The 21,546-nt window shown below is 43.0% G+C and overlaps 1 protein-coding gene across 4 annotated transcripts in view; it reads right to left on the reverse strand.

Annotated features, from left to right (window-relative positions):
* CDK5RAP2 (CDK5 regulatory subunit associated protein 2) overlaps window positions 1-21,546 on the reverse strand; it is a 186,914-nt gene that overhangs the window by 77,092 nt on the left and 88,276 nt on the right. For all 4 annotated transcript variants that reach the window (XM_030817710.1, XM_030817712.1, XM_030817709.1 and 1 more), the window contains 4 exons: window positions 18,190-18,333; window positions 8,089-8,189; window positions 2,460-2,590; window positions 824-933 (listed from right to left, as the gene is read on the reverse strand). In XM_030817710.1, coding sequence (XP_030673570.1) covers window positions 824-933; window positions 2,460-2,590; window positions 8,089-8,189; window positions 18,190-18,333 — 486 coding nt within the window. The remainder of the gene's footprint in view (window positions 1-823; window positions 934-2,459; window positions 2,591-8,088; window positions 8,190-18,189; window positions 18,334-21,546) is intronic.

Below are 21,546 nucleotides of genomic sequence, written 5' to 3' on the forward strand. Positions count from 1 at the left end.
CCCCTGATCAGGTGAGCTCACCCCACTATCTCCCATACAGGCAATTAGCCTCTCCTCTGCTATTTCTACACCTTGTACAGCTGCCCATACAGCAACCTTGCACCTCATATTGCAATTACTTGTTTACATGCCTGTCTCTTCTATCAGAATGTAAATTATTCCAAGACGGAAACTGAATCTCAGTTACACATACATGATAATTTTATAATAAATTATACAGTCTCAAACCTCCTATTCCTAACAATGTTTTTCAGAACCTTGAAACACTAAACCACTCTAACCATGTCACTGATCAACACATTGAAGAAACTTTCCAGTTTAAAAAAAGATTTATTGATCAAACCTGGAACGTTATTCATTCAAAATGCATCTATTATTAGCTCCTATATGTGTGCCAGGCAATGGGAAATCAGAAATAAGTAAGACATAATCACTAAGTTTAAGATGTTCACAGCCTAGCAAGGAAGTATAGACAAATAACCAGATAATTACAGATCAGTAAGAGAAGGACATCGATTTGGATTAGGTACAAAAAAAGAGGTGAACAGCCTGATGGAAAAGTGGCTAACTCTAAACTGAGGGGCCAGAGAGCTTTTCCTCAAGGAGATCAAGCCTGGCTGGGTTCTCAGGCCTGGGGAGTTTATCAGACATGAGGGAAGGTACTCCAGGTAACGGACACAGGAGGGGCACACACAACAAGGCAGAGGGGAGAGGGAGGAAGGAGAGGGGCCTTCAGAATCTTAACCTGTCATGAGGAACCCAAGATACAACAAACAATCTAACAAAAAGAAAAGAAAAGCACTAAAAGTTAATAGGTCAATACCTTTTTCTTAAGTTCTTCTTGAGAAAAATGTTCCACTTGAAACCGATTGTTTTCTTCAAGGCAAATACTTAGATAAGATGTTTGATCAATATAAAGTGAAAATGATTCTTCTGCCCAAAAAAAAAAAAAAAAAAAAAAGGTGGGGAGGGGGAGGAGAAAAAGATTATCAGAAACAGATCCTCCCAAGACTGATACCAGTGCAATCCATCCAAAGCAATGTGAATGGGGGAGGTGGGGTGGAAGGGAGCATAGTACACAGAGGGGGCTTAAGGCACCACCTTTGGAGCAAAAGTAATTTTCCCTTTCTCAACAGGCTGATATTTCAATGTATGGTTTCATCGTAGGCCGTAGGTTTTCACTGTGGCCAACTGTGAGTTATAATTTGCATATCAAGTATTGTGCCTGGAGACCATTCTGAATGGCACAAGAAAATGGTGATTTCAGTTTAAATGAGGGACTGATTCTGTTTAGGGGAAAATGCAGAAAAATTAGATGTGACCCTCAAGGGTAGAACTCCAGGGAGATAAAAGTGCCTGATCATTTTTTTTACTGGCCCCAGAGCCCTCATGGGAAACAAGCACACTAAGTGCAGAAAGTGCCTGCTAGTGCTAACATAGAAGAATCTCTGGTCACCAATGTAAGGATCTGCTTCCTTTGCAGCAAAGGTCAATTCTAATAGGAAGGGGAGAAGTGGGGGGGTGGGGGGAAGATGTGTGTATATGTGTACTGAGCAAGGCATATCCACAAACAGTATCTCATTTAACACACATGTGTAAGAGCTGATACATCTAAAATACAGTGCAGAATACTAGAAAGAGCTAGACTTAAAGGAAGATGCCCTGGCTCAAACCTGGGCACGTCAACCCCCAGCTGAGCCTTCGTTTCTTCATCTGTAAAATGAACTTAATACTCACTCTACCTAATGAGATGACAGTGAGGATCACAGGTGAAAAGTTAGGTGCCTAGCACTGTGCCTTGTACACAGCAGATGCTCAAGAGATGTCAAACCTACCGCTGTTATTACCGATTTTTACCATATGTGTCAGGCACCAGGCTAGAGATACAGAAGGGAATCAGATACCAACCCAAACTTTAAAGGGCTCAAGTTCTACCAGGGGAGAGGGTCAAATCTTAATATTACTGAGATGAATACAGAAAACATAAGTCCCACAGGACCCTCATCTTGTAGCCCTCCCTTAATGCATATACAGCACTAAAAACAGTGCTTCAACCTGAAACAGCGTCTCACCCATATGTGTGTGCAGTCTTGGGCTCTCTGCAGTAGGTGCTGTGGTAGGCAGTACTCAGATGTTCTGGGCAGCGAGGGCTGCAATCCCCCAAAAAAGGGGATTGCAAGTGCCCAGGAATATTTGGAACTAGAAGTATCAAATGATGCAGAAAACAGTAGAGGCGGCAAGGAAGCAATCCTGCACCTGACCTTCTGCAGAATTTAGTACAACTTACTGGGCTCTTCTACTAGGAAGGCTAACATTAGCATGGTCACCACAAAAAGGATCTCCAAATGAAACCCCGTGTATGCTTCATCCCTTAACAAATATTTAGGACTCTCCTGAATTTCAGTCCATGCCCTCCAAGTGGAAAAACCAAAGAGAAGCACATACAATAAAGTGTGTACCTTCCCGCCTCCGAATTTCGCCGATCTGTTCCTCCAAGGTCTTCCGCAAATTCTGATATGAAAGCACATCCTGCTCCAGTTGCTTCCGCAGGGCAAAAATGTTGTTTAACTCAGCCTGCAGGTTGTTGATACTTGGTAAAACAAGACACCAGAAGTTTTAAAACAGACCTGTTTGCACTTTTAGATGCAAAGCCCAGAAAGCCTTCCTGTGATTTTTATGTCATTTGTGCTTTTTTCTGGTTATAAAAGTAAATAGAGGTTTACTATAGAGAATTTTAAATACAACAGTATAAAGAAAACAAAAATTACCATGCTCCTACTACCAACTAACACACGGCAGACTGTATTTCCTTCCAATCTTTTCCCCTATGTGTAATTCACATGGCTGAAATAATACTAGACATACAATGCTGATATGCATTCCCCACTTCCTAATTCCCTATATTTTTAGGAATTATTTGCAAATATCATTTTTAATGACTATATAATATTAAACCAGGTGAATATCCCACCACTTACTTTAACTCATCCCCTATTAGTGAATACTTGGGTCATTTCCAAATTTTTGCTATAGGCGTAACTAGGTGAAAATAATGTAATTCTCCAGTCCAGAATGTGTCTCTGTTCTCAACAATGCCCCAAGAGGGCTTGGGTATAGAAAGGGAGGCTCCCCAGGGCCTGAGTGTCACTTGGGCACCCAGGCTTCAGAAGAAAGGGGGACAGAGGACTCCTGCTGTGTTACTCCTCAAAAAAGTCATACTGGAAGTAAGGGTGGGGGACAGGTGGGAAGAGAAAAAACTAAAGGAAGAGTGAGTCAACAATAAGAAGGAAAAAAGGACTAATCTATTAGGGGCCAACAAAACTCCACTGTGGTGGGTTAACCACTCAGAAAGGCATAGTATGAGTGGATGTTTATTCTGGGAGAGGAGATGTAGTGCTAAGCTGTACAGAGAGTTTGCATGGACTAGAAGCCCAAAACCCAGAGGAGACCAAGAAAATGCACAACTCCCAGAATGTGCATTAATCTTGGGAAAACGTGTCCAATAGAACTTTCTCCAGTGATGGAAATGTTCTACATCTTCACTGTCAACTACAGTAGCCACTAGCTAAATGTGCCTATTGAGCATTTGAAATGTGGCTAATGTACCAAGGAACTGAATGTTTAATTTTATTAAACTTACAGTAAGTTTAAATGTGAACAGCCACATGGCTAGTGGCTACTGAACCGGACAGTGCGGATCCATAAGAACGGCTTTGGACTCCTACTGATGTGGAAATAGCAGAGATCAGAATCAGTTAAATCCAGCTCTCAGAAGAACAAGGAGACCCCAGCTGACATCTGAATGGCATAAATAATGCTTTACTGTGCATCTCTGTGCTTAAAGCCTTGTTTGACATCCAGGTTATTTTCTTGAGAAAGATTCCCAGCAATGCAATTACTGGGTCAAACTATATGAACATCTTTAAGACTACTGAAACACATTAACAAATCAGAAAGGCGTCTTTTTTAGATACCAAGAGATCTATCATTCTCCATCCAGCATCTATGGTTCTCTAAAAATGTCCATCAATGCCATGAAATTATCTGCAAAAAATGAATGAATATGTGGATTTTTCTACGGAAAGGGCCTATAAGCTTTCATCAGATTTTTCAAAAGGGATCAATAGCCCCCGAATGGTTAGAGGCAACTGCTCTAAATATGTGTGCCAGACTCCTCAAAGAAGCCCCGCTTCTCCTTCAGAGACTTCCAGCTCCATCCATCGAACTGCACACATAAATCAACACACATTGGAAGGAAAATAAACCATTATGTCTAATCTTCTATGCTTGCTGCTTTGAGGACAGTTCATTGTGAAGCAGTCTTCACGCAAGGGAAAGGGCCCTACTAGCAACTTGTACCTAGTTCCATTTTAAGACAATCATAATGATCAATTTGTAAGGCTGATGAAAAACCTCACAGAGGTGTCACAGCACAGCAATCGCTTGGATGCAGTCGTGCTGCAGAGGCATTTAACCAGGGAGAAAAAAAGAGACTGTTTTAGAGAAGCTCCTGCGATTAGGGATGGGGAAAGCTAACTGCTTCACTCCCTCTTCCATTTTATGACAAGGTGAGAAGTACACACCTGCTGCTCCTGTGTCTGTCATTTATGTTTTCCCAACTTGAGAATCTTTTCAAGGTGTGAGGAGTTGGGAGAACAAAAGGTGCTTCATTCAGAAAAAAACAAAAACCTTCCTCTTCCTGGAACTGGGGCAGGGCAGACAGGAGCAGAAACAAGGAGTCAGAGAGATCAAAGCTCAAAATAGCATGCCACCACTACTGGGCAAGCCAGTTCAACTAACTGAGTCCTGATTTCCTCGTGTAAAATGGGGATAATAATACCTTTGCTTTGCAATTGTTTTGAGGAATAAATGAGATGTTACATGGGAAAGACATTAGGACAGGGGCTAACACATATGAGATGCTCAACAAACATCATTTCCTTCCTTCCACATACTCCAACAACTCCCATACAGAAAATAATATTTACAAGCCAAGATTGCTGATTTTCATAAGTTACAGCAATGATAATCATCTGGAGATGATTTTGCCCCCACCTGCCAGGGGACATTTGGCTGTGTCTGGAGACATTTTTGGTTGTTACAACTGGCCTGGGAGGATCAGGTGTGCCGACCCTCCCATGGTAGAGGCCAGGGATTGTTAAACATCTTACAAAGCATAGGACATGCCCTCATGACAAAAAAATTATCCAGCCTCAAAGCCTCACACTGCTGAGGCTGAGAAATCCTGAGTTACAGGGAAACTATGCTAGTCCTCAAGATGGGGAGTGTATCAGCAAGAACCTGGCTTGGAAGCCAAGACGACCTAAGCACTGATAATCCTTCACTGCGGAACACCAGGTGTCTTAGAATGCACATTTCCACTTCTGTAATTTGGGGATAATCCACCAACTTCTAAGTGCTGCTGTGAAGAATAAACAGTAAAAGTGAAAGGATCAGCCACATTCTTGCTCGCAATGAGTTTCCTCCCTTCTTGACCTCCCTTTCCAGTTTTAATCACAGTACATCATCTGTCTCCAGGGTCATCCACCTTTCCTGCCAGTTTCCAGAGTGAACAGTGCTGGAGTTACAGAAGGGAGCTCTACCTTCCTTAGCCCACATTCTGCCCTCTGGATACGCCAAGGTCTGAGGATTCAAAAACCTCCTGTAAACTAAGTTTATGCATGATGGAATATTGAGCCATATGTAAGCTTTTCACGCTGTCGTTATTCTTAAGAAATCTTACCATTTACTGAGTGCTTTTACTACATGCCAGGAAGTACTAGGTCTTTACACAGTGTCCTCTCTAGTTTCAACACAACCCTGTAAAGTAGGTAGACATCTAAGTAGGTAGGTAAGTAGGCAGACCAGCCAATCTCAATTTCACAAACACACTGAGGCTCAGGGTGAGAAATTACTTACCCAAGAGCTCAGGGCTGCTGAGTGGCAGAGCTGAGATGTGGACCCAGGTCTATCTCCCACTAAATGTATTACAAGTCTGAAGATGAACAGGAAGGCTTTTAAGAATCCTTGTTAGTCCTGGTTAGTCTCTGTTAGTCCGAGTTAGCCCTGACCCGCCTCAGTCTCACTCAAGTTTTCATTCATTAAGAAAGAGCCTGTGAAACTAGGGAGCCCCTCATGAAGCTGAGAAGACTCAGGGGCAACCATATCCACCCACAAGGCCTCTCAGTACCCAGAATCAACCTGGCTCCTACCCAGAGAAGCTGCGCAATTGAAATGAAATGTGTCTACTCCCTCTGTGAGTTTCCACACATGACTCAACCCCCCGTACCCCCCACCGCTTGCTCCCCCCACCCACCTCCCCCCACACCACTCGCCAAGTGAAAATGACCAGCAGCTGAGGTTTCTTGAAAAAACTCACTTTCAGAGAGTGACGCCTACTCCCAGAATTTCAGCAGCATGTTTTCATTTTCCCTAAACTCATTTCCTATGAAAAAATCTGGAAATTATCTCATAATTTAGAAGATCAACATGGCAGGGAGGGGCATTCCTGCACAGAACATTTCCCAAGTGCCTACTCTGTACCAGGCCCTGGGGAGCAGAGACAGTAAGGTGGGACCCCTGCCCTGAGGGAGCTCCAACACAGGTGAGGAGGCAGAGTAGGCACAGACGGCTACACAAGGTGACCTCCCCATGCAGGGCAGAAACACAGAGAGGCAACTGTTTTGGGGATTAGCTGGGCTGCCTGACAAAGGTAACATTCAAGCTAAATTCTAAAGGACTGGGAGGAGACAAAGTAGGGGAAAGGTTGGGAATAGAAGGGTAGGAAACACAGGTGAAGGTACAGGCAGGAACACACAGCCCAGGGAACGATAAAGAGCTCGCCATGGCGAGAGCAGAGGACATACGAGAGGGAGAAATGAGGGGTGATTCTTTTTTAACTTTTCATTATAGAAAATTTTAGACATGTACAAAAGGAAAAAAAAAAAAAAAAAAACTACTGGTGAACCTCTCCCCCATCTACACATACCCAGCCCCAACAATCAGAGAGCCAGGGCCAATCTTGTTCTTTTGATATCCCCACCCACTTCCTCAGCTTCTGCACTGTTTGGAAATGAATCCCAGACATCATATCCTTTCAACTGTACCCATCCCACTGTGTAGAGAGCGGTGACCAACACTTGTAATCCCAGCACTTTGGGAGGCGGAGGTGGGTGGATCCTGAGGTCAGGAGATACAGACCATCCTGGCTAACATGGTGAAACACCGTCTCTACTAAAAATGCAAAAAATTAGCCGGGCATGGTGGTACATGCCTGTAGTCCCAACTACTTGGGAGGCTGAGGCAGGAGAATCGCTTGAACCCGGGAGGCGGAGGTTGCAGTGAGCAGAGATCCTGCCACTGCACTCCAGCCTGGGCAACAGAGCAAGACTCCATCTCAAAAAAAAAAAAAAAAAAAAAAGGATTTCTCAATTCTGAGAAATCCTGAGGCCAACCCTGCGTGTATAGATACGTGGACAGAGGCCCAGAGCAGCACCTGCCTGTGGACACAGAGCTAGAAAGTGGGAGAGCCAGGGCTAAAACAAGGCCTCTATCCTAGAGTTGGCTCTCCCCACCACAACTTGCTGGCAGCAACTCATTTCAGCAATTCTGCAGAGATAGGGAGACTTGTTTGAGTCCCAGGGTTCTGTCATTTGACATGTGTGTGACTTTGAGCAAGTCACTTACCCTATCTTAGTTTTCATAACTTTATAGAAAACAGGGATAGCATTATTATTACTTCACAGAAAGGCTGTGAGGATCACATGAGATAATACACATAGAAGCACTTTCTAAATATATAATAATTTTTAAAACCTGAGTAATCATGATTTTAAAACCTGAGTAATCAATTTTGCTGCCAAAAATCAGACAATTCTTGATAGAAAACAGGTACATGTGACTATTAAATAAGGCAACCGCCACCCAAGCTTTATAAGCTCCATAAGCAAAGAGGCAGGGCTTTGCTGGCTTAGAGATCACCAGCACTGATTGAAGGGGTGGGTGCGTGGGTGCGTGGGTGCATGCATGCGTGCATGCGTGTGTGCGCGTTCGCATTCACATGTGTGATGTCCAGACAGAAACCCTTACCTGTCTGATTCCTGCAGAGATTTGACGAGATGGGTATAGATGTCCTGCTCTTTCTTTAAGACCTGAATCAGCTCTTCATATTCTGATGATTGTTTCTTTTCCTGGAAATGACAATGGGCATTTGACATTAAGGGAAGAATTTTGAAAGAGTACAACCTTATATTATGCAAACATATGTAGCTAGTCCCAGTTTTTAAAACCAGACGAAGGTGAGAGGCCCTGTGCCTGGCTCTGGCTCAGGCCACAGTCAGAGAGCACCACCTTCAGGAGGAGTGGGGAATGACTGCCCATCACTCATCCCAGAACAAAAGCTGAGGGCTGAGCTTCCAATACTGCTTCCAACAGCTGCTAAGAAGACACATCAGTTATGGGATTAGCCCATCATGAAACTGTCATCCCTCAGAGCTGCTGGTCATCGTTTTTACAACACTACAAAAAAATGTCTTTCCATATTCACTGTTGCTCCAAAGAAGAGAAATTCACAAACCAAAACCTGGCAAGTACTGGGGACTAGGGATTTAGACAGTCAAGTAGAAGAGGTCAACTGAGGCATTCTTGGGAGGCATCCAGAACACAGTGATGATGAAGAGATCTGAGTTGGATCTCTGCCACTTACTGGAGGTATGATCTTGGGTAAGTAGCTTAACAAAACTCTATGAGCTTCAGTCTCCTCATTTATGAAATGGGGATGTCATTTTATGAATTGACACTCACAAATGTGAAATGTTTTAATGTTCAAAATTTGGTTCTGCCACCTACCAGTTCTGAGACTCTGGGAAGTTACTTACTAGGAGCCTTGGTATTCTCACCTGTAAAACTGGTGGACAGTTACCACTGCCTTATGGAGTTACGGAGCAGATGAAAGATAAACTGTGTACTGTAAGGAACCAGGGATACCTGGAGAAATGGCTGATTCCCGTATTAGGACAAGGAAAATCAGGAACAATAAAAGATATGTGTATAGCATTTTATTGTGCCAAAAAATGAGGAAGTGCTTATAGAACAGTGGTTGCCAGGGGCTGGAGGGATGAGGATATGGGAGATGTTGGTGAAAGGGAACAAAGTTTTAATTATGCAAGATGAATAAATTCCAGAGATGTAATACACAGCATGATGACTATATGTAACAATACCCTGGCCAGGCACAGTGGCTCACACCTATAATCCCAGCTCTGTAGGAGGCCAAGGCGGGGAAAATCACCTGAGTCTCAGAGTTCAAGACAAGCCTGGGCAACATAGTGAGACCCCGTCTCTACAAAAAAGTAAAAGATAAAAACATTCACTGGATATGGTCGCATGCGCCTATAGTCCCAGCTACTTGGGAGGCTAAGACAGGAGGATCCCCTGAGCCCAGAAGTTTGAGGCTGCAATGAGCTAGGATCATGCCACTGCACTGAAGCCTGGGCAACAGAGCAAGACCCTGAAATAAACAAACAAACAAACAAAAAATACTGTATTTTACACTTGAAATGTGCCAACAGGGTAGATCTTAGGTTTTTTCATCACAAAAAAAAAGGTAACAATGTGAGATGATAGATATGCCAATTAGTTTGATTATGGTGATAATTTCACCATGTATACATATATCAAAACATCTAGTGTACCTTAAATACATGCAATTTTAATTTGTCAATTATAACTCAAAGCTGAAAAAAATGTTTAAAGAAATGCTTAATGATAGAATGTTGTCAAAAGGACACACAGAGCCAGTTTGGAAAGGCTCCCACAAGCCAAATCTGGGATGATTTGAGCACTGAAATAATGAGTAATGGTTTATAACCCACTGATAATAACTGATAGTAACAGATTATAACCCACCAAATAAAACAGGAATTCATAAATTCATACTGATATGAATAGGAGGGAAAAAGAGTAGGTTTTTCTTTATAGAAAAATGATGACTAATAAATGTAGAAAGAATGATGGAATTAGAAAAATCACCCTTCGCCAACTATCACAGTAATAAATAATTCAGCCAAGAAACACAAAGGGATGCTAAAACCAGTAGGTAACAGTTTGAAGATCAAGATGTTTACATAGACTGAAAACACCTCCCCCAAAATACTTATTAAATACAAAGGGAAAAAAGCATAAATAGACAGTCAAGACACCTGGCAGACACTATCTTGATAAAGCTATCAAAGTTAGCATGGCCAGTAATGGGGCAAATCCAACTGTGTACTATCAGACAGGACACAATGAGAAGAACATAGCATCACTACCGTGATATTCCTGCCAAAGATGCATAAACTGAATCAGCAAGAAAACACCAGACAGACAACCCAAACTGAACGGACATTCTACAGTACAACTGGCCTGGGCACTTCAAAAGTGTCAAGGTTATGAAAGTCAAGGAGAGATTTTAGAACTGTTCCAAAGTAAAGACTAAAGAATCAAGACTATTAAATGCAAGGCATGATCCTGAATAGGATCCTTTTGCTACAAAGGGTGTTACTGAGACAACTGATGAAATTCAAATGAGTCTGAGGATTAGAAGGTAGCAATGAAGGAAATCAGTCCAGGCTAATTTCCTGTTTGTAGTGGCTGGGCTGAGGTTATACAGGAGAATGTTCCTGTTTATAAGAAATATACACTAGCACATTCAGAGGGGACAAGGCTTCACATTGGCAACTTTCTCTCAGAAGGCTCAGAAAAAATATAATCCTCTTATTTTAAAACTATTTCAAAATAAGAAAAAATGTTAAAATAAAGTTAATACACACAGAATATCCAGCACGATGCCTAGTACCAACTAAGTGCTCTCAAAATGCTGGAGGCAGATGTTCAGTTAGTGAAGAAATTGGGGCTGCAAACAGTCTTTGTAGTTCACATTGACTTGCGTTTTCTCCTAAAGCTAAGATACCATCTACGACAGGGGTTTTCAACCTGATTAAAATCTACAGGCTGAAGGAATATGAGCAAGGGAAGAAAATTACATCTCTATTTCCACTAACCTCTAACTGAAATTTAGCACTACCTTCAATTATGAATTGAAGGAATACTGCTATTGCTACAAACCATAGTAATACTAGTGGTATTACCTTGACTTTGTCATCAAAAGAAATAGTTATTTTGTATATGTTGCAGATATCTCAAAATATTCATTCTTATCACTACTTCATAACTACAGTAGTTACTTATACTCACCACCATATCTTACTATTTAACATATTAATAAAGAAGCACCATTTCCATAGCATAATTTTTTTATATTTTGATAACCTAATTTCAAAATATTTAGTTTCCTTTAGAATCCTACACATATATTGTATGCATTTAAATATTTTTTCAAGATAGGGGTCTCTGGCTTCAGTAGATCACCAAAAGGATACAGAGGGCAAAAAAGGTGAAGAAGCCCTGATCCAGGAGAACACTATTGTGCTTCCAATCCTGACAAAACAACGCCAAGGCACCACCTGTCAATTAAAGCTTTTAAATGCTAAACCACCAGTCTGGTCATGATAAGTTAGTCATCCAGACTGCTGGAAATGTCAGGCCCTTTTGTAAATGATGCCACATGTCACTGGCACAAGGAGTTCCCAAATGTCTTTTGTACACAACAACAGTATCATGTGGGATTCTCTCAGCTCCCACCTGCACACAACCACGTGTGCAGCCAGAGGACCTCAGAGAAGAGTGGGGATGATTTAAAGAGGACATGAAGACCAAGGAGGCTCTTCAGGGCCAGTATGTCAGCCACCATGCTAAGTGCTTTCCAGGTATTTTCTCATTTAATCTTCACAACAACCCAATGTGCTTACGTGTTACTACACTCCCCATTTTAGAGATGAGGAAACTGACACACAAGGCTGTTCATGGTCAAGGTCAGGATGGTGAGGCCAGGTATGGGATTCAAGGCCCATGCTCTTCAGCCCACCAATCACTGCCCCAAAACAGATGCCTTAAATATAATGCATCTGGGTGCTTGGCAAGAGTAACATCATCACTGTCAGCCACACAAAGGCCAGCCAAAGAAAATAAGAAAAGCCAGTAACAAAATAAGAAAATCTATTGTTTCTTGAACACCTAACATGAGGGGGGCAGTGATGATTAAGAGTGTGTGACTTTATGAACTAGGCGACCTTGAACAAGTTACTTAACCTCTCTGTATGTCAAGTCAATATTCTTTGTTTTCTTTCTTTTTTTTTTTTTTTTTGAGATAGAGTCTCTGTCTCCCAGGCTGGAGTGCAGTGGCGCAATCTCTGCTCACTGCAACCTCCACCTCCTGGGTTCAAGCAATTCTCCTGCCTCAGCCTCCCAAGTAGTTGGGACCACAGGCGCATGCCACCACGCCCGGCTAATTTTTTGTATTTTAGTATAGACAGGGTTTCACCGTGTTGCCCAGGCTGGTTGCGAACTCCTGAGCTCAGGCAATCCGCCCGCCTGGGCCTCCCAAAGTGCTGGGATTACAGGCGTGAGCCACCATGCCTGGCCTGTATGTCAATATTCTTACCTCTAAGTAGTGGTAATAATTCTACGTATGTCCTGGAGTGTTGAAGAGATTAAATGAGTTAATCCAGACAAAGTTCTCAGAATGATGCCTGGCTCGAAGCAAACACTTGATAAATGTCAGCTGTTACTATTATTCTTACGCTCCAAGTGCTATACTAGCTACGGACATATTATCTCTAGTTGCCACAGCATTCCAGGGAACTTCCCATTTTTCAGATGATGAAACTGAATCTCTGGGAGCAGAAGTAACTTGTTTGAGTCCACTAAGCTAGTAACTGGTAAAGTCAGAATTTGTGCTTAAGTATGTAACTTCAAAGCCAACCAAGAAAAGTTGGGGGAAAAAACAATAAATATGGATTTCTGATGGATGGCACAGAGACTCCAGGAATGTATGCATGTGGGACCCAGTATCTTAACAGGACCTCTGCAGGCTGGCTCTTAGTCCTAGAGGAGGACAGCACACTGCCTGCCACACCAGGGACTGGATATCAGTTCAGGCTCTTTTCTTCTTTCTGGCAGCTATTCCAAAGATTCCTCAGAATTTTCAGGCCACCACTCTCCTCAGCTCCTGCCCTCCTCCCTTCCTCCTGCCCTCCTCCCTTCCTCCTGCCCTTGCATCTCAGTGGAACTGGGAAATCCCTCCATCAGAGTCCCAGGGGAATGCCTATCCCCCCGAGACCCAGTGCTGTCCTTTACCACTATCCACTGGCACACTCCAGGGCACTTTACAGGATCTGCTCAGGCCAAACCTCATCAGGAAGCCCTTCCTTGATTGATAAAAATGCCCTTCTCTGGCCCCCAGAGCTGGGGTGCCAGCCACCTGTTTATAAGACTGAGGGCTCCTGGCAAGCAACAGTGTCCTGAGCCAGGCACAGTGTCTGGCACAAATCAAACGCTGCCACAAATACTTGCTAAACTGATGATTAAGTAGGTAAGAGGGGAACTCAGAGACCGATATGAATCTTAAGAGCAGAGATTCCTGGGGATATTTTGCATAATGGAAGTCAGAGTGAGTCAACGTCTTCCTAGAAGCAAATTGCTTACCCATGTTAAATAAATGAACTCTTTGAAGCCATTTGGGTCCCATTTCATCAATCACCTATTCCCCTGCGTTGAATCATGCCCCATTAGAATGAAGTCATTTGGCTCCCTCAGCAGAGCTGACAAACCAGTAGATATCCTCGGCACACAGGCAGGCGGCCAGGCTGCCCAGAGGGTAGTCATGAGAAGCACCTGCTCAGCAGCAGCAACCAACCCCCACTCTCCCCTCTCCACCCAGCCCCTCCAAACAAAAAGCAACCCAGACAGGAGGCCTCTCAGTGCAGAGAAGACTCATCACTGCCGCACATCTGCTGTGTGTCTGGCTCTGCGATGTGTTCTCCATGGCCCTTGGAACGACCACCCCGCTCATCGCATTCCCCTGCCTCACCTGAGAACTGTCCCTAAAACACAGGGGTGAGTCCCAGGAAGACTCCTCTCCTTTGTGACCCAGGCCCGGGCCCACTTGCTAAACCAGTACAGTTCTCTCCCAGGAACTGAGAGATTTAAACCAAGACACCAGACAGCTGGGAGTCTCTGGGTCTGTGTCATGTCAATGACAGAGCCCTAGAGTCTGGGACTTCCGCGGTTGAGGTCCATGGTGCTGCCCCAGTTTCACCATCCCCAAAGCGTGGCGGCTCAAGTCTTGCCTGGCATCTGTGACAGCCTCAAGTCTGCTCCCAATCAATATTCCCTTTCATGGTGGTTGTGCTCAAACTACCCAATGTGAGGTTCTGTGGCTTGCAACCAAAAGAACCTTAACAATCCACTTCCATTATTTCTAATCCTCTCAAAAGGCAGGCATGTAATTGCCCACTTCACAGATTAGGAAAGTGAGTTTCAGAGGCATTAAGTGAGCTGCCCAAGATCACAGAGCTAGTGAGTAGTAGGACTGGCATTCTGACACCAAAGCCGGGCATTTTCTACTTTACCATAGTTTCCTTAATGACTTGAAGGAAACACATGTAATGTGCAGACCACATCTAAAAGACAGCAGACGTGTAACGAGAAGGCTTAATGGATCACTTCTTGGTAATCAAGGCAATTTAGAGGCCTGGTAGATAGATGGTGTCTATTTCAGTAGCTATGTCACAGCCCTGCAACAAAGACATTAATTTTAATACTCTGAAAATTCAGCAGCGATGTCCCAACCATGCCAATAACCAAGCTATGAATCTCCAGCTGCAGTCAGTTAAATATGGTCAGTGTGTTTTACTCTCTATTCTTCAATTCCCTAGTCATCTAGCATTGATTCTCAGGATCACACAATGATTAGAAGGAAAACAGACTGCCCAGAGTCTATGGAGACATGATCATAGCCTCAAGTTCTTTCTAGAAATGGGCAGAGGATAAATTCTAAACCAACACAAAATAGCCAAGGGCACAGCAGAATAAATTCACATTTTCTACAAAGAACTACGATCTGAAAAGCACACCTTTCTTGGGGCCGGGGGAGTGGGGGGTACGACTGTAAGGCTGCAACAGTTGGGATTTCTTAAAGTGACACCAGAAATTTACAATTCTTAAGTGATCACTTCGAATTCCTTTGTTGCTGTTGTTTTGGTTTTTTAAAGAGACTGGGTCTCAGCCAGGCACGGTGGCTCATGCGTGTAATCCCAGCAATTTGGGAGGATGAGGCAGGTGGATCACTTGAGGTCAGGAGTTTGAGACCAGCCTGGCCAAAGTGGTGAAACCCTGTCTCTACCGAAACTACAAAAAAAAATTAGCCAGGCATGGTGGCACATGCCTAGAATCCTAGATAGTTGGGAGGCTGGGATGGGAGAATCACTTGAACCTGGGAGGCAGAGGTTGCAGTGAGCCAAGATCATGTCACTGCACTCCAGCCTGGGTAACAGAGCAAGACTCTGTCTCAATAAATAAATAAATAAATAAAGAGACTGGGGCTCACTCTGTGACCCAGGCTGGAGTGCAGTGACACAATCGTAGTTCACTCCAGCCTCAAACTCCTGGGCTCAAGCAATCCTCTTGCCTCAGCCTCTTGAGTAGCTGGGACTACAGGCGTGCACCACTGTGCCAACCTAATTTTTATAATTTTTTTTTTTTTGTAGATGCTGGGGTCTTACTATGTTGCTCAGACTGGTCTCCAACTCCTGGCCTCAAGCAATCCTCCTGTCTCAGCCTCCCACAATGCTAGGATTACAGGTGTGAGCGATGATGCCTGGCCAGTAAATCTCTATCTACAATTTGCAATTCATCTTGTAGAACACAATTAAAGCCTTTGCTAAAATACTTAGGTATTTGACATAGTAATTATTTTTATTATACTTTAAGTTTTAGGGTACATGTGCAGAACGTGCAGGTTTGTTACATATATATACATGTGCCATGTTGGTGTGCTGCACCCATTAACTCGTCATTTAACATTAGGTATATCTCCTAATGCTATCTCTCCCCCCTGCCCCCACCCCACAACAGGCCCCAGGGTGTGATGTTCCCCTTCCTGTTGACACAGTAATTTAAATATCACCGGGATCTGAATATTACCAAAATGCCCAGCCTGTAACTTTACATCTGTGGTCATATGAAGTACATCACCCAGCACAAAAAAACTAAAAACAAAATAAAACTGAAATTAAATTTTAAAATACGCAACCTGTCCAATAAATTCACAAACATTTTGTTCAACATTTAGATACTTTTTTTTTTTTTTGAGAGGGGTCTCGCTATCGCCAGGCTGGAGTGCAGTGGCACGATCTCGGCTCACTGCAACCTCTGCCTCCCAGGTTCAAGCAATTCTCCTGCCTCAGACTCCTGAGTAGCTGGGATTACAGGCATGCGCCACGACACCCAGCTAATTTTTGTATTTTTAGTAGAGATGGAGTTTCACCATGTTGGCCAGGATGGTCTCGATCTTTTGACCTTGTGATCCACCTGCCTCGGCCTCCCAAAGTGCTGGGATTACAGGAGATACTTTTTACATGACTAAAATGTGATTCAAAATAGCAGTTTAGTTTAACTTACTTAATATATTCAAAGTAATGAAGGTATTTCCATCTAAAACAACCTGATGAGCTGCTATCTTGGTGTCAGACTATGCCTTATATTACAGGTTAATGTGAATCTTAGCCAACTAAAGTTGGTCAAAATCTAACTAAATGCTAGTTAGAATCACAAAATATTAGCCCTCCGAGATTTGGTTATAAGACTTGCCCCAGGTTACGTAAGTGAAATGACAGAGTCGACAGAGAGAAATCCAGGCCTCCAGATTGCTGGCCCAGCCCAAGGGCTCCACAAGTCCATGCTGACGCTCTCAAGAGAAACAGCAAAATGCAAATACACAAATGGTCAGAATTAAGAAACAGCTCCAACTGTTCAGCCAATGATACCCCCAGGACAAGCTCTGATACTGAGCTGATACACAGCACAGTGGCTAGTATTGGTTGCTAATATACTGAAATACTTCCACACCAGTTGGAAAATAAACCCCGGTCTATCCACTCCAACCACCCTAGCTGCCCTGGTCCCTCCCTAGGGACCTCCCCATGAGGTCCCTAGTAGTTTTTAAACTACAGGGTTGGTGCCTGGCACAGGAGCAGGCCTCCAGGTCCCCACTCCAGCCCTAGTGCCTGAGTCTTTTCTGAAGGCTGATGCCCATGCTGTACCAGTTGTTAATTATTTTGAGAATCACCCTTCACAAACCTGCAAGTCACAATCAGAGCCATTCATCAGAAAACTAATTTGCGTAAGAGTTCTCTATCTTCCAAATGTATGAACTTAATTTAAGTCAGGCTTTTCTTTTTAAAAAAAAAAAAAAACCTGGCCTACAGTTAATTCTTTTCCTTTCCTTTCCCATATCTGGCTGCCTGGTTGCATTATCCATTCATTCACTCAACAAATATTTACACAGCCAGGCAACAGGCTGAACACTGGGATTCGGAACATGTGCCAGTTCCCTACCCCAGAAGTGCCTGCCCATGGTGCTGTACAGGATCCCAGGTGAGGGGAAGCAGAAAGGTAGATCCTGTAACTCCAACACACAGAGTAAGTGCCATGATAGAGGGGTGTGTAAAGTGCTGTGAACCAGAGGAAAACGGACTCCAGAGAGAAGGTGACACTAAGATGGCACCTGCAGATGTTCAGGAGTTAGCATGTAAACAAGGAGGGAAAAATCATTCCAGGCAGATACAACTACATATGCAAAGGCACAAGGAGGTACAAACATGGTGTTTTCAGGAATCTATAAGAAATTTGCTATTGCTGGAGATGAAAGAAAATGAGATTGGAAAGATGATTTGGGGCCAGATAAGGAAGGGCCTGCTGTGCCATTTTTTGTGTGAATTTAAACAGGAACACTTACAAAACACTTGGGATTACATAGTTCTTAAGAGGTGAGCCCTGATAGAGCAAATGAGGCTTCTGGCTTAACAAGCTATGATTTCTCAGTTTTCTGTGCAGTGCAAAGACTAATATTCATTGAAGGATATTAATCTGTAACGTGGTCGGCTAAGAACTCCTCCTCCTACCTGTTGTAGCCTCAAATATCAACAAGAAGCCATTTGAGGATCTCTAGATCAAAGGAGTTATCAAATATGTTTCAAAAAAGTGTATGAATCCATTCACATGTGAACGTCCAATTTCAGTCAAGCTTACCTTAGAGAAGATGGTTTCGCTGCCTGGTGACCGTTGAGAAGAGCACTTTTCTGTTATTAAGCCTTCACTCCTGAGCTCGAGATCCTCTGCAGCCATTAAATAGTGGTTCTGCTGTATTACTTCCAAATCTTTTTCATTAAATTTCTAATGAAATAAAACAAATTCTAAGCAAGTTGTCATCAAGAAAAAAAAATATTAAGAAACTGTCCCAAACTCCTTAAGGAAAAATGTTTTATTTTTTCATAATACTCCTATATCCCCTACATAATTTTTATCATTCCAAAATACTAGGCAATTACAAAACTGTCATGCAACTCCATTTCTATGCTATTACAACTTGCAGAATAGCTGAACGCCAGCAAAGCAGAGCCAAGGATGGTGGCAGTCGCTACAAACCGTCCTTGCTCGCCACCACTGTGACTACCTTCCAGTGGGTGTGGAGGACAAAGTTAGGCTCTGACCCAACAGACCTGGTTCCAAACCTAGGTGCATCTTGCTCAGGGTGTGATCTGCTTCCAGTCCTGCAGGCTCATGGGGATGATTACAAGATCTGCACATCAAGACCCAATGAAGTCTTAGTCTCTCTTGAAATGTTATAAATTTTATAAAATTTGAACTGTCCATATCCAAAAGGAGATCTGACTCCCAGGAAAAAAAGCCAAGACTGCAAATATTGCTTTAGGGTCTGGTCACATGTGAAAGGCTCCTTCATGATCACACACAATACGATTCCACTGGCTGAACCCTTCAGAAGATCTAACATCCAACAACACAACAGGACGAGAGACCATATCTCTAGTCTTCTGCATGGAATCTATTCCTAACTATTTAAAATCCTGGTAACTCCTGAACTGGGATTCTGCCCACTCTTGTCAAAAATTAAGCATAAGAACCACATCTTATTCCTAAGCACCTAGCAGAATTAATTTATCCTTTCAAAGTTTTATAAGAAATTAGGTGAACACAAACAAAAAAAGTAGAGGCGATTCTTTATAAAAACCCATTGAACTGTAATAGAAAGAACTAGAAATCAAATAACCAATACTGACTTTCTAGAATTGTAACAATACAGTTGTGCTTAAATTACACTATTGATTTTCATTTTTCTAAAGTCCAATTATAGATATATATAGTTTAACAGTCAAATAGTACTAAAGGCTTACATGGAAAACGGTGTCCTCTCCCTCTCCTCTCCTCTCCTCTCACCTCTCAAATCCCACTCCCAGAGAAAAACAACTTTCAACTCTTTAGCTATTTCTTCTGCTATATACCTCCATGTTTCTATATTACATTCCTATTCTTACATGGCTTGGTTTCTTAAGTTTAGATTTTACCTACTGGCTCCTGCCATAGAAGTTTAAGGATTCAGCTCTTACATCCTCTGTCCCTCAACCCTTTTCCTAATAATATCCCAATTTCAGTTAAATCAATATCCTGCATTTACATTATAGCAACGCAGATACTGCTCATAACTTAGCCATATGGTGTTCCATGATCACACATCAAAAAATTGACCATCTGCATTTTAGTTTCTTAGAGAAATCCCAACTGAACTCCTCCTCAAGAGTTCAAATCTGGGCTTTCTACATAAGCAGCTCAGCTCTCATCCCAAGACTTCCCTTCACCACATGCCATGTCAATTCCCTACTTTCTGGAACCCATGTTTCTCTCTCTTGGTTATTCTCTCCCATTTGGTGATTCCTTTCTACATATGGAATCATCCTACAAGAGCTTCCTGCAAAAGAGTACATAGAAGGCAGATGATTGTAGGCACCAAATGTCTGAAAATGCCTTTATTCTGCCCTCACACTTGCTAACAGCTTGGCTGAGTATAGAACGCTGGATTGGAAATAACTTTTCCTCCAAATCTGAAAGCACTGCTCTTCCATCTTCTGGTTTCCAATGTTGCTGCTGAGAATTCTGACGTCATTCCAAGTGTGGGTTCTTTGTATGTGACCTGTATTCTCCTCTCTGTGGAAGTCTTTCAGGTCCTCTCTTTAGCCCTCTGTTCTAAAATTTCAAAATGACACACCATGGGGTATGGGTCTTTTCTCACTCTTTGTGCTAGAAACACAGCAGGCCCTTTCAATATAGAAATAGTTGTCCTTCCATTCTGGGGAATTTTCTCCTATTACTTTGAAAACTTCCTTTCCTCTGCTTTGCCTGTTCTGTCTTTCTAGAACTCCCATTAGTCATATTTTGGACCTCTTGTATCAAGCCTCTAGTTTTCTTAATTTTCTCATCTTTTTATTTGTTTAGTTCTATTTTCTGAAAGACTTACTCAACTTTATCTTCCAACTTTTCTTACTCTTCTTTTAAACTTTTTTATATTTGCAATCATACTTTCAAATCCCAATAGGTCATTCTTCTTTTCCAAATATCTTTTTTGTCAGAGCCTTATCTAAAGGAGTTATAGCCCTGAATGTTTGGACTTTTAAAAGGTGTCTTGTTTTCTCCTCCTTGCATGTTTCTATTTCCTCTACGTACCTCTGTTCTGTTTGGCCTCTTTGTCTTTCGTTTTGTTTTTTTTTTTGAGAAGGAGTTTCACTCTTTTTGCCCCGGCTGGAGTGCAGTGGCACGATCTCGGCTCACCGCAACCTCTGCCTCCCAGGTTCAAGTGATTCTCCTGCCTCAGCCTCCCGAGTAGCTGGGATTACAGGCATGCACCACCACACCCGGCTAATTCTGTATTTTTAGTAGAGACGGAGTTTCTCCAGGTTGGTCAGGCTGGTCTCAAACTCCTGACCTCAGGTTATCCGCCCACCTCAGCCTCCCAAAGTGCTGGAATTTCAGGCGTGAGCCACCACGCCAGGCCATCTTTCCTCCTAAATTCTTTTCTCCTTTTTGATAAACTCAGGCGATCCACCTACTTTTAGGGGTTAGAAGTGCTCAGCAGCTCTGAGAGTATGGAAAGGACCTGTCAAAGGTGGCCTCACAGTGAGGTGCGCAGGTAGGGGCCCAGGTATTTTGCTGGAGGACCCCCAACTGTCAGCATCTTTCAGTTGTTTCTCCCCTCCAAGGCATCTCACTGCTGGGCATGCACACTTCCACTCCCTCCCTGTTTTCACTTAAGTGGTCACTCCTGCTTTCAGTTACATCTGGTGACCCCATGGCCAGAGCTTCTCTGGTTTAAGGTCTCCAGAGGTCTCCTGCTGGTGAGGAGAGGGTCACCTATAACTGCTTAGAATTACAGCCAGTCTCCCATTTTTAAAGTTACCAGGTATAGCCAATGCATGCTGTGCCTTTCTGGGCTTCTGCAGCATAAACCAGCTTGCTTCTTGTTGGCCTTTTGTCCCAAAGGCATGTAGCTGTGTGGAGAAAGCTGAATCCCATGCCCTTAACACTTGCCCATCCACT

The sequence above is a fragment of the Nomascus leucogenys genome, chromosome 8 (assembly GCF_006542625.1).
Source record: "Nomascus leucogenys isolate Asia chromosome 8, Asia_NLE_v1, whole genome shotgun sequence".
Lineage (NCBI taxonomy): Eukaryota > Metazoa > Chordata > Mammalia > Primates > Hylobatidae > Nomascus > Nomascus leucogenys.